At 44.0% G+C, this 18,138-nt stretch overlaps 1 protein-coding gene across 1 annotated transcript in view; it reads left to right on the top strand.

Annotated features, from left to right (window-relative positions):
• The window catches only part of HERC1 (HECT and RLD domain containing E3 ubiquitin protein ligase family member 1), a 174,190-nt gene extending 156,621 nt beyond the window's left edge, over nt 1–17,569 (top strand). The window contains exons 70-78 of the mRNA XM_079769878.1: nt 1,398–1,536; nt 3,416–3,585; nt 4,615–4,784; nt 5,064–5,229; nt 6,615–6,691; nt 8,814–9,066; nt 11,120–11,272; nt 13,919–14,224; nt 16,937–17,569. Coding sequence (XP_079626004.1) covers nt 1,398–1,536; nt 3,416–3,585; nt 4,615–4,784; nt 5,064–5,229; nt 6,615–6,691; nt 8,814–9,066; nt 11,120–11,272; nt 13,919–14,224; nt 16,937–17,122 — 1,620 coding nt within the window. The 3' untranslated portion in view covers nt 17,123–17,569. The remainder of the gene's footprint in view (nt 1–1,397; nt 1,537–3,415; nt 3,586–4,614; nt 4,785–5,063; nt 5,230–6,614; nt 6,692–8,813; nt 9,067–11,119; nt 11,273–13,918; nt 14,225–16,936) is intronic.
• Nucleotides 17,570–18,138: the final 569 nt, after the last annotated feature.

Genomic DNA, 18,138 nt, shown 5'->3' with positions numbered 1-18,138 from the left:
ATCAAGTCTGAAACCCAGGCATATGTCCTGACCTGGAATTGAACCGGTGACCTCTTGGTGCATGGGACAACGCTCAACCGAGTCACACAGGCCAGGGCTATAACCATGGCTTTTAAAAAATCACAGCAAAAAGATTAAGGGGATTAACTGAATATATGTATGTGTTTACACATATTGATAGGTGCCTGGCACATAGTAAGCAGCACTTTATAAGTATTCAGTACTGTCATCATCATTTCTACTAAGTAATATGTGAGATTAGGTACTAGGAACACCAGTTGATGGAAAGAATGAGACAACAATACTTCTATATTTTATAATATGATAGTGTGCAAAGTACATTTGTGTTTGTGCAGGAGGTCTTGTCACCCCCATTATACAGAGGAATGAACTGAGCCTCTAAGAGGTTGAGGAAAGATTCGCGGTTGATGGGTTTAGCCTACCCTATATATGGAAGAGGGAGGGACTTTGGTAGGAGATGTCTGAGATGCCTGCTACTGCAGAGCCACATTGCCTTCCTCTATAAGTCCTCTGGGTTTGGCTGCCACTAGAGTAGGTACTCAGGTGCCCTCAAGTTCAAGGTCCAGTATTATCCATTTTGGCCCTGTTGTCTTCTTACCAGTGTCTTAGCAGATCAGGAAGCTGCTTATCATTGTGGTTGCATATTGTCTGAATGGAGGAAAATTGACGTTGAGGACACTTTTGGCAGGTCCCTGACAGGGCCTTGACATGGTCCTGTTTAATGATGTTGTGGTGCTTAGCTGCTGAAACACTGAGTGTTGTGTGTTTTTTTTAATATGTCTTTATTGACTTGAGAGACACCCTAAGAACAGAAATCTGGAAGAGAGAGGGAAACATTGATGAGAGAAAACCATCAGTTGGCTGCCTCCTGCATACCCCCTACTGGGGATCGGGCCCAAAACCCAGGTATGTGTCCTCACCTGTAATTGAACCGGAAAACAGAGATCTGGAGGAGACCCTGAGAACAGTCAGACCCTAAGAATAGAGATCTGGAGGAGAGAATCTGCTTCTGTAACTATGTTAAAAATCAAGAAATAAATGTGTTTTAAGTAAAAGCTCTATGGATCACTGTTATCTTTTAAACTTTCTAAGAATTCATTTCCTCTCCAGAAGTGGAATCCAAGGATGTGTCCAGTTATTAAGACTCTCTGCTAGATTGGGAATGGCTTTGTTGTATCTTAGTTTTTAGGAGACAGTCTAAGCTCTGAGGACCATTCTGATAGAGAAAATCAGAATTAATTTCTTTATTTTGATGCTGTGGCTTGGTACAGATATTAACCTATTTAGACCTGCTACTTCTAAGACAGATTTCATCATCTTGGCTTCCTCTCTTCCTCTTTCTAATTGAATCTCCGTGTATTTGTAATTTACTCCAGCTTGGCCTAGGCCACACCAACCACGTTCGAGAACCGACCCTGGTTACAGTTTTGCAAGGGAAAAATGTTCGGCAGATCTCAGCTGGCCGCTGCCACAGTGCTGCATGGACAGCGCCGCCTGTCCCACCAAGAGCACCAGGTGAGGGATGAAATATCCATGCGCCTGCAGCTTCTCTTTCAGCAGTACCCAGCTGTACTCTCTGCTTGCCAGTTTCAGTCTGCATCCAGACATGGTTCTGAAACCATCAAACCTTCCCCCACAAACCAAAGCACTTTTTGTGCTACCAGCACTGTAAGTACTTTCACAGTAAGACGTTCTTCTGCAACTTCTTTATGAAGCAGTTCCTCTCTGCACCCCCAAAAGAGGAAAGCATATCACTTAAGCAAAAATAGTTTTAGAGCAGCAACTAATGTGTTTTTATATATTAAAAAATGATGAATTGTAGGTAAGGCCTATTGTTGCCATTTTACTCAGGATGTAGCAGGACTGATGGGCTATTTTTGCCTTTTTGTTGTTTTGTTTTTAATTTATTATGAAATCCTTACAGATCTACAAAAATATATAAAAAAAATAAAATGCATATTTGTGTACTTAACGTCCAACTGTGTACTCTCCCAATTAGACCCATCTTCCATTCCCCACAAATGTAACTATTACCTTAAGTGTGACATTTATCACTCTTACGCATTTCTTTAAATCTGTACTATTTCTTTCCCAGGTCCTCAAGCCCTCTCTTTTTACCATCCTCTGTTGTCTAAGGCACTAGAATTTCTCTGAAGTGACCTTGTGCCTGAGAACTCAGCATTCTCTTCCTTTTTTGCTAACATCTCTACTTAGCCACAGGCCCGTAGGAAAGACTCCCATGGGTATTTTTTCTTAGATATACCCTAAGAGAACAAGGCAGTACTACCAAGTAGATTCCAAACAAGCAGGAGGCAGTTTCTGATTAACAGGATCCAGAATGAGCAGTACTGCCCATGCACTGACAGTTTTAGGTACTTGGGGCTTCTGCATCTTCCAGAGGGATTTCCCTCCCACTTCAGGACAGAGGCTACACGTGTGGTGGTTTAAGGTTCAGACACTCTAACCACACTGCCTGGGTTGAATCCTGACTCTTCCATTTATGAGCTGAGTGACCTTGAGACTCGATTTTCTTGTTTATAAAATGAGGGTAATAATAGCACCTATTATAAAGAGCTATAGGAGTAAATGAACCAATTCCTGGCTCTTAGAATAGTGCCAGACACATAAAAATACTCAATAAATGTTAGCTTTTATTAATAATAGTAAAATACCTCTAGGAATTGAGCTCTACAAATCTTTATTTATAGGAAACTCAAATAAGATGAGTCTCTTGTTTCTACTTTTTGTGCATTTTTATTAGAGGATAACCATAGATACAGTCCTGGTAGTCTTTGCTTCTACAAAGCTCTTATTCTTGCAGTAAAAAGGTTCTATGAGTCATGCACCTATATCTTTCATTCTGTCATAGTCACTTTCTGTCAGATCCCTAGTAAGTGTGGGAGGTGGCTCTGCTAAATTGCCCATTTTCATTTTCCCAGAACTTCTTGCCTGGTCTTGGCCCATACCTTATGTTATTTTGAATATGACATTTATTGAGTATGAAAGGAAGAATTTGGGTTTTATTTTTAATTTATTATGAAATTCTTATAGATCTACAAAAATATATAAAGAAAAATAAAATGCTTATTTGTGAAGGAACTGTTTCAGTCCCATATTCAATGGGTAACTAAATTAAAGGAGAAATAAAACAAGTGTCCATAATGATAAATAAAAAGTTTTATAAACCAGTACAAGTTCATCATAAATTAAGATTAATTGACAGAGAAATTGATAAATATGTGATATAGCAAATATAGCAAAATATTAATTATAGAATTTAAGTGGTAGGAATGAATGTTCATTGTACACTTTCTGTGTGTTTGAAATTTTTCAAAATACTGAAAATGCAGGCAATGCATTTTCCTTTATAAGTGTTCATTTGCTTTCTGAGCAGGTGTGTCAGTGCCTCTGCAGCTGGGCCTGCCCGATGCAGTGCCCCCCCAGTACGGGGCACTGAGGGAGGTGAGCATTCACACCGCGAGGGCCAGGCTGCGGCTGCTTTACCACTTCTCGGACCTCATGTACTCATCTTGGAGGTTACTGAACCTCAGCCCCAACAACCAGGTAACATGCTGGCTTGGGAACCAGCACGCATGATATGCTCACTATGCCCGGGCCTTTCTCTCAGCCTTTGAAAAATTATTTCATGGCCAATGCTTTTTATTACGCTTAGCACCTGAGAGATGTAGAAAAGGCAACAATTCTGTTTCCATTTTATTGTTGGCTTAGTGACAGACCAGATATTGGTAATCATACTAGACACAAAGTGTTTTTCTGTTTGTTTTGGTTTATCTAAACCTCAAGGAAGAATGAATGGTTAAGCATATATTTTCTATAAAGTTTATTATATGATTTAAAAATTTAAGCACATAAAGCTGTTAATACCAATTATGGCTGTACATAAATGCATCCCACAGCATTTAGGAGACTTTTTGCTCTTACAAATGTGCATTCTGGGCCCTATGGAATGGGAGATGGGGAAGTTAAAGTAAATTAGGATGATTTGACTATATTTATGAAATAGTCTAGAAATATAGAAGGAAAGCAAGCTGGCTATGTTTGTTTGTTTAATGTATAGGCATAGTAAAATGTATATCATTTTATAAAACTGTTCATCAAAAATCTTTTGGGGAGCCAGTCATGGGGCAGATGAGAGATTTGACAAATCATTGTTAGAAGTAAATAACCAGTCAGGATATGGAATGTTGTGTGCACTAAACAAAGTGTCAACAAACTGTAATTAGTGTGGAAATGTTTAATGATATAAAGTTAGGTGAGAAAAGCAGTGGAAAATTATATAAACAGCATGATTTCAACAATGTGAAAAATGTACGCATACATAACATGGAAGAAATAGATCCAAGTGTTAATGGGACCATCTCCATATGGTAGGATGACAGGTGATTTTATTTGTTTCTACATGTATGTGTCCTTTTCAAGTTTTTAAAAATAATAATCATATTTTATCAGAAAAAAATTTTTTAAGTGATTAATAGTTACTCATTAAAAAAAACTGTATTCTAAAAATGACAAGTGTTATTTCTTTTAAGCCTTAGAGTATACCATTTCTGATAAGCTTACTTTCTGTTACAGAACAGTACATCTCATTATAATGCTGGAACATGGGGCATTGTGCAGGGACAGCTTCGGCCTTTGTTAGCCCCAAGAGTCTACACCCTCCCCATGGTGCGCTCCATAGGAAAAACCATGGTTCAAGGCAAAAACTATGGACCTCAAATTACAGTAAAGAGGATATCAACCAGGTTAGCGTATGTGTGTATGTTTCACTAACTAGTTAGCATTTTTTTACATGAACATCACTAACTAATCTCTGTGAGCCTTAGCTTCCTCATTGTAAAATAGGACAGTAACAGTGCTTACATAAGTACCCAATGTGGCTATCGTGGGCCTAGCACAGTGTTTGACTGTTGTTAAACGGGCCTGTTCATTCACGAATGGGAAGATATCTTCAAGTGACATTTGTGGTGATTTGCGAAGTTGGTGAGAGTTGTATTTTATTCTGTTTTCCCTTTCTTTTAAAGAGGACGAAAGTGTAAGCCCATCTTTGTCCAAATAGCAAGACAAGTAGTTAAACTGAATGCATCAGACCTTCGTCTGCCCTCCAGAGCGTGGAAGGTTAAGCTTGTTGGAGAAGGGGCTGATGATGCTGGAGGAGTGTTTGATGACACAATCACAGAGATGTGCCAGGTATATTCATTCAGTGTCCCCTGCTGAGTTGTCCACTCAGGTGTTGGCCATTCTGTTGTTTCCAGTATTTACTCTGCCAGCCATCCTATATAATAACAGGGTAATATGCAAATTGACCCTAATGGTGGAACGACCAGTCACTATGATGCTCACTGACTACCGGGGGCCAGACGCTCAACGCAAGAGCTGCCCCCTGGTGGTCAGTGCGCTCCCAAGGGGCGGGGGGGGGGGCGCGGGGCGGGGAGCTCCGCTCAGCCACAAGCCGGGCTGACGGCTGCGAGTGCAGCAGCGGTGGAGGGAGCCTCTCGCCTCCTCAGCAGCGCTAAGGATGTCCAACTGCTGTCAGTCAGACATCCCCTGAGGGCTCCCAGGCTGCCAAAGGGATGTCTGACTGCCAGCTTAGGCCTTATCCCCTGGGGAGCGGGCCTAAGCCGGCAGGTGGACATATTCCAAGGCGTCCCGGACTGCGAGAGGGTGTAGGCCAGGCTGATGGGCCACTCCCACCCCCAGTGCATGACTTTTCATGCACCGGGCCTCTAGTGTTGTTTTTGTTTTTGTTTTGTTTTTTAAATATATTTTATTAATTTTTTACAGAAAGGAAGGGAGAGGGATAGAGAGTTAGAAACATCGATCAGCTGCCTCCTGCACACCCCCTACTGGGGATGTGCCCGCAACCAAGGTACGTCCCCTTGACCGGAATCGAACCTGGGACCCTTCAGTCTGCAGGCTGATGCTATATCCACTGAGCCAAACTGGCTAGGGCTCTAGTGTTTTTATATATGTAGCAACGATGCATTTGTGAACCTTATATAAAGTCATGCTGTTAATGGTTGTATAGGTGAATTATAGTAAGGGTTTGTGAAATGCTTTATGAAGATACCTTATTGAATAAATGTCAGTGCTTAGCCATCTCCCATTGATTCATTGTCTGTTGTGCTATAATACTGGCAGGGAAAACAATAGTGACACATATTTATATTGACATTGACATTGACATTGGCATTGACACTTACATTTATATTTATATTTATATTTATATTTATATTTATGTAAAAGACAAATCCAGGATAACTCATGTGCTCTGACTTACTCTGGTGCTTTTAGAACTGCCAGGCTCCAGGTGAAGTAGAAAAGCAAGTGTGAAGTGTTTGGATGACTTCTTATTTAAGATCTACAGTGGCAGCTTTGCTTCCAGATCAGCTCTGACCCTTTCAGCTTTGCGTGGTATTAGGATTTTTCTGATAAATCAATCAGAGAGAGTTGGCTGTTTGTCACATACCATTATAAAGTTCTCAGATATTCTCTTTTCAGTATGATACTTAATATAGTTCATTCTCTTGATGCATTTGATTTTCATTTCTCAAAAATTTTTCTTTCTTCTACAGGAACTTGAAACTGGTATTGTTGACCTTCTTATACCCTCTCCCAATGCTACTGCAGAAGTGGGTTACAATAGGGACAGGTAAGACAATCAGCAAGTGTTTATGGAATGTCAATAATAATAACAACAACTCACATTATAGAGTGCTTATTGTGTGCCAGGCACTGCTCTAAGTGCCTTACATGTATTATCCCACCGAATCCTCATTATAACCCTAAGGAGTAGCAACTACTAATATTCTCTTTTCACAAATAAGAAAACTGAGGCACTTTTATCATGATTTGGTATTTAGTATGGGACCAACTCTGATAATATAGAGGGGTAGAGGAAACTCAGACTTGATCATGGAACTTGACTTCTTGTGTGTTTCTGAAGGCCAATATGAACTCTCTTCAAGAAATTTTCTGCATCAAAGTTTATTTAAAAGCTTTAAACTGGTGCAGCCACTGTGGAAAACAGTATGGATTTTCCTCAAAAAATTAAAAAGGGAACTCCTATTTGACCCAGTAATCCCACTTATAGGAATATATCCCAAGAAATCAGAAACACCAATCAGAAAGGATATATGCACCCCTATGTTCATAGCAGCACAATTTATAATAGCTAAGATTTGGAAACAGCCTAAGTGCCCATCAGTAGATAAGTGGTTTAGAAAACTGTGGTACATCTCCGCAATGGAATACTATGCTGCAGTAAAAAAGAAGGAACTCTTACCATTTGCAACAGCATGGATTGTCCTGGAGAGCATCATGCTAATCGACATAAGCCAGTTGGAGAAAGATAAATATCATATGATCTCACTTATTTGTGAGTGAACAACGTATATATAATGAACAACATAAACTGATAAACAAAAATAGAGCCAAAGGGGGGAAAATATACTATAATATAATAGAAGTAATCCTGTTATTTGCAGATTTTTAATATTTCCTACAACTTTTGTGATAAATACATTAGTACAGTTTTGGTAATATTATACTTAAAATCCGTTTATTCTTGAAATATTAATGTTTATTGCATGTAATATTATATGTAAGATCATTTTCCTTGAATAATTGGTATTTATTGCATATCTACACTAATAAAAGAGAAACATGCAAATTAACCATCACTCCACTACACCCACCAGCCAATCAGGAGCGAGTATGCAAATTAACCCAACTAAAATGGTGGCCACCATAGAGCTGGAGCAAGCAGGAGGCTTGGGTTGCCCCTGGTGATGGAGGAAGCCAAGCTTCCCGTCTGCCCTGGCCGGCCCTGGCCTCCGCTCAAGGCTACAAAGTTTCAATTATAGAAGATAAATAAATCCCAGATACCTGCTTCCATCTGGCCCTGGCCTCGGCTCAAGGAGGCACTGAAAAAAAAAAGAAAAGAAAAGAAAAAAAGCCCCTTACCCAGGCTGGCCACACCCCCATGGGGTGAGGGTCCCCGCTGCGGCGCTTGGCCAGCCTGCAAAAAGCCATCACCCCTCACCCAGGCTGGCCAGGCACCCCAGTGGGGACCCCCACCCTGAAGGGGGTGTGGCCAGCCTGCAAACAGCCCTCAGCCCCTCACTCAGGCTGACCACACCCCCATGGCCTGATCCCTGTAAACGGGCAGTTGAATATCCCTCTGTAAATGGGCAGTTGAACATCCCTCGAGGAGTCCCAGATTGGAGAGGGTGCAGGCTGGACTGAGGAACACCCCCCACCCCCGTGCACGAATTTCGTGCACCGGGTCTCTAGTAACATCATATTTACCATCCTTTTTTGTGAGAAAAATAAAAGCTTTGATATGCTATCAAGTCACAGCACTTAGTATTTGCAATTGTATATTATCCTTGTATTTGCCAAATCTTGAATTCTGGATCTTTTGTCATGCACTTGTACATGATAAATGAAATGATTTTAAGAAATAGAGCTTCCTGGAGTAGATAGCTTAAGGGTTAATAGACCATTTACTTGCCCTTTTATGGTTCTTCAAAAAACAATTCGAAGTGTGGTCACTGTGCTATCCAGAACAGTAGCTACAGGCCACATGTAACTGTTGAGCACTTGAAATGTGGTTAGAGTGGCTGAAGAACTGAATTTTAAATTTTATTTAATTAATTTAAATGGCCACATGTTGGGCAGTGCAGGTGTAGACTAATGCTATAGCTGTTGGATAACTTATTCTAATAAAATTGAGGACAACTCCATTTGAAATATTTTCTTTAATTGTGCAGGTTCCTTTTTAACCCTTCTGCCTGTCTTGATGAACATTTAATGCAGTTTAAGTTCTTGGGAATTTTAATGGGGGTTGCCATTCGCACAAAGAAGCCTCTGGACCTGCACTTGGCCCCTCTGGTATGGAAGCAGCTGTGCTGTGTCCCCCTTGCCCTGGAGGATCTAGAGGAGGTGGACCTGTTGTATGTGCAGACCCTCCATAGCATCCTTCACCTTGAAGACAGTGGGATCACTGAGGAGAGTTTCCATGAGGTAACTGTGGCCAGTCCATTATTCTGCTGGTGTGGAGTAGAATATATATATATATACTAGAGGCCCAGTGCACGAATTCGTGCGTGGGTGGGGTTTGGCCAGCCTGGCCCCAAGCGGGGTGGATTGGGACTGGGCCTGTTGGGAGGAGGAGATGGCGGGAGGTTGGCTGGCCGGCCCGTCCAGATCGGGCTGGGCCAGCTGGGGGAAGGGGCCGTGGATGATTGGCCAGCAGGCCCTGCCCCCGATTGGGGTTGGGGGCTGATTGGGGGCGGGGCCGGCCATGGGAGGGGCTTGGGTGGTGGGCCGGCTGGCCCCGCCCTTGAATGGGGTGGGGGGGGTGCCAATCGGGAGCCAACGGCCTGGTGGAGGGATTATGGGTGGTTGGTCAGCCAGCCCTGCCCCCTATTGGGGTGAGGGGACGATCAGGGTTAGGGCTGGCCGGGGGGGAGGGGCTGCAGGCCGATCAGGGTGGTGGGGGCCCATCAGGGGCTTGGCCAGCCAGGGGGAGGGGCCACGAGGTTGGCTGGCAGGTCCCACCCCCTGATTGGGCAGTTCGCTGGCCACAGTGGGCGTCATAGCAACTGGTCATTAAGGTTGTTATGGCTGTCATGGTCACTGGCTTTTTATATATATAGATATATATATAGATATTTTATATATAGATATTTAACTCAGATATTGTCTCATACTTGCTGTCTGGCTTGGGCCATGCATGTCCCATTGCTTCCCTTAGCAGTTCAACCCTAGCCATTTATTTGTTTGTTTGTTTGTTTGTTTGTTGTTAATCCTCACCCGAGGATATTTTTTCCACTGATTTCTAGAGAGAGTGGAAGGGATGGAGGGAGAGAGAGAGAGAAGAGAGACATTGATGTGAAAGAGACACATCGATTGGTTGCCTTCTGCATGGGCCCCTACCGGGGTAGTGGGTCACTGGTCCAAGAATAGAACCCACAACCCTTTGGTGTGTGGGCAGACTCTCTAACCACTTTGCCATGCCAGCCAGGGTTCAACCCCAGCGATTTAAATAGCTTCTAACAGAGTTGGCTCCAGCACCCAGCTTCTACTCCTTCCCCTTTAATCACTCCTATGCATTTTAGAGTGGAGGACCCAAAGAACCAAGGTGGAGAGGGAGTTCATCCAACTTGGTAAACTTTAGGGGAGAAAGATTCAGCCTCATTCTTTTTCTTTTCTTTTTTTAAAATATATTTTATTGATTTTAGAGAGAGGAAGGGAGAGAGAGAAACATCAATGATGAGCAGAATCATTGATTGGCTGCTTCCTGTACGCCCCCTAATGGGGATCTCACCCACCAATCTGGGAATCGAACCTGACCTCCTGGTTCATGGGTTGACACTCAACCACTGAGCCACACCAGCTTGTCCAGCCTCAATCTTAATTACAGCCAGATGAGTCAGCATTCCCTGCTGATCAAGTAGCCTGACCAGCTATCTTGATTGCCTTGTTTTTATCCTTAAAAATATTGATGATGCCCAGCTGGTATGGCTCAGTGGTTGAGTGTTGACCCATGAACCAGGATCATTGTTCGATTCCCAGTCAGGGCACATGCCTGGGTTGCAGGCTCAATCCCCAGTAGGGGGCGTGTAGGAGGCAGCTGATCGATGATTCTCTTCATTGATGTTTCTATCTCTCCCTTTCCCTTCCTCTCTCTGAAAATCAATAAAAACAGCCCTAGCCAGTTTGGCACAATAGATAGAGTGTCAGCCTGCAGACACTAGGGTCCTGGATTCCATTTAGGTCAAGGGCACGTAGCACAGTTGCAGGCTCCTCCCCGGCCTGGGCCCTGGCCAGGGCTCATGCAGGAGCAACCAATCGATGTGTTTCTCTCACATTGATATTTCTCTCTGTCTTTCCGTCTCTCCACTCTCTTTAAAAATCAATGGAAAAATATCCCCAGGTGAGGATTAAAAAAAAATTAATAAAAACATTTTTTAAGAGTATATTGATGATGTTACTGTTTTGCTACATCTGCATAACATACTTTTTGTTGTCATTTCTACCATGTAGTTAAAAGTCTTTTTTCTTCTATTCTTAGATGATTCCTCTTGATTCTTTTGTTGGTCAAAGTGCTGATGGCAAAATGGTTCCCATTATCCCTGGTGGAAATAGTATCCCACTCACATTTTCCAATAGGAAGGAGTATGTGGAGAGGGCCATTGAATATCGACTTCATGAGATGGACCGACAGGTGAGATGAAACATTTTGGGAGATGCTTGTGAGTATTTGCCTTTGTCTCCCAACAGGAGCTGAATAAGTACTACCGAATTTTGGCATTTGAATTTGCTATGTTGATTCATTTGTATCTATATTTCAGCCCCTCTACAGATACTTTTCAGGCCTCCTATACTCTGGGTCTCCTATCTCCTTACTCAAGGCCTTTTTTGGGTCAGCTCTGAATTGGTCACTGGTTGGATTGAGGCCAAGCTCTGACCCAGGCCTTCATACCCTGCATTCCTACTCCTCCTCATCTCTTACTGCTCTCCAAGCCAGTGTCCCCACTCCAGCTTGGTCATCAGGTCCATATTAAGGAGCCCTGAACACGGATCTTGCAATCCCACATGAGTGCCTCTTCCCCTCTCCTGCTACAGTCCTTCAAGTCCCAGCTAAGAATGTGTCTCTACAGACCAGCTTTCCTATAGGTCCATTACTGGTAGAGGTCTTTTTTGTTGCTTAGAAGTTCCTCAAGATATCACATGCTTCTGTGTTGTCTAAGAATTAGGCTGCAGAGTTTGGGTCTTGTTTCTTCAATTAGCTTGTAAGACATTAAATGAAGAATGTATTCTTTCTTTCCATCTATATCCTATATATTCTTGTTTTATGTTGACATATAGTAAGCATTTAATAAATGATGGGAGTATGATCATAGAAATTAATATTGTGTCCAAAAATGATTTTTTTTGGTTATCCAATTCTCATTAGCCACTTTAGTAATACTTTATTTATAAAACATATTGAGGTCTTATTGATAGCTGGACTCAGGCTCTGAGGCTGTGTAGTAATTTAAAATACATATATTCTGTACCCTTAACTCCTGGTTCCTTCTTTGACTCTGATTTTGGGCCAATTCCTGTCAAAACACTAAATCCCTTAGTTTAATGAGGGTGGGTTTGGTCAGCAATACTATTTACACAAAGATTTGTCTCTAGCTCTTGACTATTTTTAATCCTCGAAGAGTGAATAACTGGCTAAAAATGTATTGATCACTTCCTGCATGCCAGGCATGGTTTGGACACCTTCATGTGCAGTTTTTCCCGAAGTTACTCTGTGAGATAAAGATTACTAGTACCATTTCACAGATGAAAACACTGAGTCCAGAGACATGCAGTGATGTGCCCAAGGCGTAGCCAGGATCCCAAACCAGGTTTAACTACAGGATCCAGGCTCTTCTGCTGGCCCTTCCTCTGAGGGTCACATTGACCCTTCACTCTGTCAGTGGTGCTCTGCTCTGCCCTGGCTTTGTTCCTTCCTCCGTGAGGAGCCCTTCTTCCTCTTTGGCTTCCTCTTGTCGCTTAGAACCCAGTGTTCTTCCCATAGCTGTCCCTAGTTATCGCCTGCCCAAGCAGCCAGCCCATACTGTAGCCTCAGTTTTTCAGACAGCTTTTGGTTTATATTCTACCAGGCGTGACATCTTATTTTGGGCAGACTTTGTCTGAAGTATTTAATTTATTTTTAATTTATTTTATTGTTGAAAGTATTACAGTTGTCCCCTTTTTTTCACCATTGACCCCCCTCAACTCTGCTCCTGCCCCAGGCCTTCACCACACTATTGGCTGTGTCCATGGATTATACATATATGCATATAAATTCTTTGGTTAATCTCTCAGCTGAGGTATTTTAATATCAGTAGAGACTGCAATCCTGTTTCTTTGGCCCAGGCATGACAACTCTATCCCAATCATACCTCCAGGGCCTTCTTCAAGGTATGGCCCAGTGAAGGTTCTTGGGCTTTGTTGGGGTTTGTTTTTTTATGGTAGATAGTTTTGAGTTGGCCAAGAGTGAAGGTGTATTTATGAAACAAACCTTGAAGAGGGGTGACTCTGTATGTATGGGTGCACTACTTACAACCTCGGAGGAGTTCTAAACAGACTGTGTGGGCAGCCCCAGCAGCTCCCCCCTCGGCATTCTCAGAGAACAGGCAGTATAAACTCCCATCACACAGACTTTCTTGTAGTTACTCAATTAAAATTCTCATCATAATTATGTGAGCAGCAGTATGTGCCTCACTTTTCAGTGAGAAAATTACAGTAAAAGAAGTGGTGGAGCTGGGATTTGGAACTCGAGTTTCCTAATTAAATTCTCTGGCCTTTCTACTGCCCTCTTACAAAGAATTTCCAGTTTTACTTTCTTCTTTGTACTTTTCTACCTTATTTTTTAACAATGAACACAAATAATTTTTGCCAAGAAATGACTGTTTTCAAAAGAAAAATATAAGTTACAAAAACAATGGAAGCTAGACACGTCCTCTAAGAGCTTCTTACCCCGCTGGGGATTCAGACTGTCCCACACAGCACACTTTCACAGCTTGTGGCCACATGTGTGGCCATGTGAGTGAGTGAGGTTGCCATTGGGGAGGGCCCAGCAGACTGGGATTGTGTGGGGGAGGGGAGGTGGGCTCCTAAATTGAACTTGAACTAGGACCAGAAGGAGCATCTGAGTCCCACAAGCAGGGAGAAGCTCTAACAAAGGGTTAGAGGGAAGGAGGGTGGGCTGAGCACGTGGGCACTGGTGGCTGGAGTTCTGAGGGGTGAGTGGAAGGTCTGGGGAGTGGCTGGGCAGGTGGAAGGTGCCCACTCTGTGCTCACATGCTGAATGAACACCCTCTTCTGGGGGCAGGTGGCTGCAGTCCGAGAAGGGATGTCCTGGATTATCCCCGTGCCACTGCTGTCCCTCCTCACAGCGAAGCAGCTGGAGCAGATGGTGTGCGGGATGCCAGAGATCTCGGTAGAAGTGCTGAAGAAAGTGGTGCGGTACCGGGAGGTGGATGAGCAGCATCAGCTGGTGCAGTGGTTCTGGCACACGCTGGAGGAGTTCTCCAATGAGGAGCGGGTGCTGTTCATGAGGTTTGTGTCTGGAAGATCTCGACTACCAGCCAACACTGCTGACATTTCTCAGAGATTTCAAATCATGAAGGTTGATAGGGTAAGTAAGCTATTTTTTCCTCCTTGGTAATGTCTGTCCTTATTGCATGTTGAGAAAACCAAACTGTGACCCTCGAGTAGGCCTGCCAATTCAGGCTTAATGCTTGGAATTTCCTAATTTAAAAAAAAAAAAATTCAAGCAGAAAAATTTGTTCAGAAAAATCACATAACCTCAGTGTAAAAAGTCCAAAATGGATGTAGAAAGCACACTACAGCCAACAACCTTCCTATCCCAGTATCTTCCTGAGTGAAAGCGAGGCTTGGAGGATGGGTCATCATGTTGCCCCTGTCCCTTATTTCCTACCCCCTTTTCTTTGTGTGACTTACACTGGAACATGGTCCTGTTTGTCTGCATGAAGATGCTAACCATTGGCTGGTGCACGTGCTCTAGAAGGAACTTGAAGACGTGGGGAGCAGCGGTAACGTGCTCTGCGACTACTTGTGTGGTGTGCCTCGTGGAGCAGGCAGTGCAGCGTCTCTGTGGCCTAATGAAAGGCCCCAGCTGCAGAGCCCCAGCCCAGCTGCCGTTTTGACAGATGGCCTAGGAATAAAAGGGCTTAGAGTCTTGAATGCACACTGCTGCCAGAGTCATCTTTCTCAAGCACCCATCTGACCACGTCCCTCCTCCCTTCAGACCACTCAGGGGCCCCTGCATTGACTCCAGGACAAATGCCGACCCTCTTTGCAGCCTTAAACACCTCCAGTCTGACCTCTGCCCTACTTTGTGATATAACCTCTTGACACTTATTATGTTCTGGCTATAATGGACCGCTTGCCTTTCTCCCCGACAGACCATGCTATTTTTAAACTTCCATGCCTTTGTACACTGTTCCCTAGCTTTAGCAAGTTCTCTTTTACACGCTTTTCCATCTATGCTTAGCAGGCACTTATTTATCTTTTAAGCCTAACAACAATGTCATCTCCTCCAGGAAGCCCTCCTTGATGCTTTCCTGTATCCCCTGATCATTCCTGCGGGCAGACTTAGATCCCCTTCTTTCCGCCTCCTGAACATCTGGTATACCCCTCAAACGCAGCATTAAGTTAGAAGTGGCTGTGTTCCCTCTATCCCTGCTCCCTTCCCCTGCCCCAGGCTGGGCAGACCTCCAAACAGGGTCCATGGTGTTTATTCTGGAAACAGTAAGGAAAGTTTGGCCTCTTCACACAAGGGCCCTTCCTGCCAGTTTCAGCAGGTTTCAGTATCTGCCTTTCTGGTGTTTTTCCAGTAACTACTCCTGGAAATTGCTGTAGCCAAAGCTGTCCCTCCCCCACTGCCTTCTGAGGCTGCCCGCCTGGGCTCCACTCCTGGGCTAGGCTGTTGGAGAGGCCATGCACAGGAAGGGCTATGAAAGAGCCTTTCCATAAATTTTCTACATGACTTGCCAGAAACTATAAGTTGTAAATCTGTTTTGTTGCTTCAGAGAGAGGTCGGGAGGAGGAACTGGTTTATTTCTATTCAGCTCTGGAAAAAACCCTTGCCTTATATCTGTCCAGGGCTACCCCTGCCATCCCTGGAGTTAATCCACCACTAATCCCCTGCCTGGTGGGGGAGGGAGGTGAGGGCGGGGTGTCAGCCTCAGAAAACTGACCACTGCTGGTCTCTCCTTTGTGACTGACTCTTAAACCATTTCTCCAGTTTCCAAGTCCGAGCCACCTGCTAACATTCCTCTTCAGTGTCTTTGCTACTTTGGGTTTTTCTGCTTTCAAGCTTTCTGTGTCCTCACTGGCTCTGGCACAGTTAGGCTCTGGGCCCTCCATCTCCCACCTCTTAGAAATGCACTCACCTAGTATAGGGTGTAGGTCTCAGAGAAGGAGAAGGATGCTGGGTTTGAGAGAGAGTGGACAGGTTCTTTTTTTAAAACTAAAAAACAACAACATAAAATCAATGTAATATTGTTAAAATTATTACAGTTTGAAAATGGTTGTGTTTTCTGGGAGAGACAGGGAACGTGTATAATCCTCTCTCTCTCTAGTAGTAGCCATTCTCACCTTAGACCTTTGTGTAATTCCTCCCAGTCCTTGCCTCAAGCATATACATTTTTTATGTAAAATTTTGTATTCTGCTTTTTTCGCTTAACAGTCTACCCCCAGCACTTTTCTGTTTTGCTACAAGTCATCATAATTATCATTTTAAATGGCTGCATCCCTGTCAGTGAAATGGATGCACTGGGACTTAGTTAACTTCTCCTTTCTCACTTGAGCTGTGTGCTGGTGGCCATAGCGGGTGAAGCGGGCAGAGTGCACGCTGCAAGGACATGGAGGGAAGCAGAAGCATGGTGGGTTCCTGGCAATTTTCCTGCCATTTCACCAGCTCTGTTGGGGTCCTGAAGCAGCTTCACATTTGTACCCTCTTGGTGAAAGGGAAGGAACTCGGTTGCACCCTTATTCTGTGGCAGGCACTGTGTGAAGCAAGTTCTCTCAGGTAATCCTGCCAGTTAGGGCTTGTTCTCACTTTACACACGAAGGCATTGGAAGAGTGAAAAGAGAAAGGGAAGCATCTTCGCCAAAAGTCTTGATGGCTGTGGACACCAGAGCCACACTCTTTCCACCGTGGCCAGTCTACTTCCCCCGAGTTGGCCCCTCAGTCGTGTCCGTGCAGCCCATCTTGAAGGCAGGGAGAAGTGCTTTCCTGACTTGGGGTGGTGGTAATGGGCAGCCCCTCTCCCCCATGACACCCTGATGCTGCACTCATGGCTCTGGGTCTGTCTCTCCACAGCCTTATGATAGTCTGCCTACCTCACAGACCTGCTTCTTCCAGCTGAGGCTGCCCCCCTACTCCAGCCAGCTGGTCATGGCCGAGCGCCTGCGCTACGCCATCAACAACTGCCGCTCCATCGACATGGACAACTACATGCTCTCGCGAAACGTGGACAACACTGAGGGCTCCGACACTGACTACTGACTGCTGGGGGTGCCGTGCCGCCGCCCCCTCTTTTTCTCAGTAACGCTCACTTCCAATTTCATGTTAATATACATAGATGTTTTAGGAACATAAACCAATATTATAAACAGTGGCCACATTTAGTTACTCTAAATGTAACAAAGAAATTAGATGTTTTTATTTTTCTGTGATTGTACAAAAAAAAAGACAAAGTGCTCTCAGTCAGGTTTTTCCCTCCATATTTTGGTCACTTTTGATAAGTTTGCATGGAACCATTTTGGTGCATTTTTAGTTGGGAATGGTACATTTTTGTAAACCCACCCAGTGAACATGAAATTGTACATTGTGTATAATTGTTCATTAGAAAGGACAGTTTTACATGAATATTCATATATTTATTTTGTTTTAATTTGAATTGCCTGTGCAGGGTTCCTTATGCAGAGAAATAAAGCCGGTCAGGAAACAGAACGTGGGCTGCTTTTGTTACCAGCATGGAGCTTCTGACTGAGAGAAAGCGAGCTTTCAGGCTACTCTCTCCCTCTGACGGCTTTTGACCACCAGAGACATTCCTTCCCACTGAGAGTGGGCTTTGCATGGAGATGGCCTAGCAGAGAGGCCAGGCCGCCTGGGCATAGGCCCGGGGGCTGGGAGCCCCTGCCATCATTTGTTCGGTCATCTTGGGTCTCTCACTCTGTGCTCACTCCAGAGGCCTTGCTTTAGCCACTCAGCCCATTTTCTCAGCACCCCTTCCTCCTCCTACACAGCTGGCTTAAAGTGTAACATGCTAAAAAGAGCCTTTCTTGAAGCCCTGGGACGCCTAGTGCGGCATGTGGCTCTACCAGGCAAGGAGGAAGTTAACCAAAGTAATACGGTTTCTGACCCTGCCTGTGAAGAACAAATGGGATGAAAGAGCCTGGCAGTTTACGGTAACGTGCATGCCTGCGGGGAGGGCGGACAAGTGGGAGGTGTACAGGAAGGACTTAGCATGCGTGGATGAGTGACCAGATGAATGAGTGAGTGAACGTGTGAACTAATAC

Source organism: Cnephaeus nilssonii (genome assembly GCF_951640355.1).
Source record: "Cnephaeus nilssonii genome assembly, chromosome: 4".
Lineage (NCBI taxonomy): Eukaryota > Metazoa > Chordata > Mammalia > Chiroptera > Vespertilionidae > Cnephaeus > Cnephaeus nilssonii.
The sequence above is the reverse complement of the archived record's forward strand: the minus strand, read 5'-3'. Positions and strand labels throughout refer to the sequence as shown.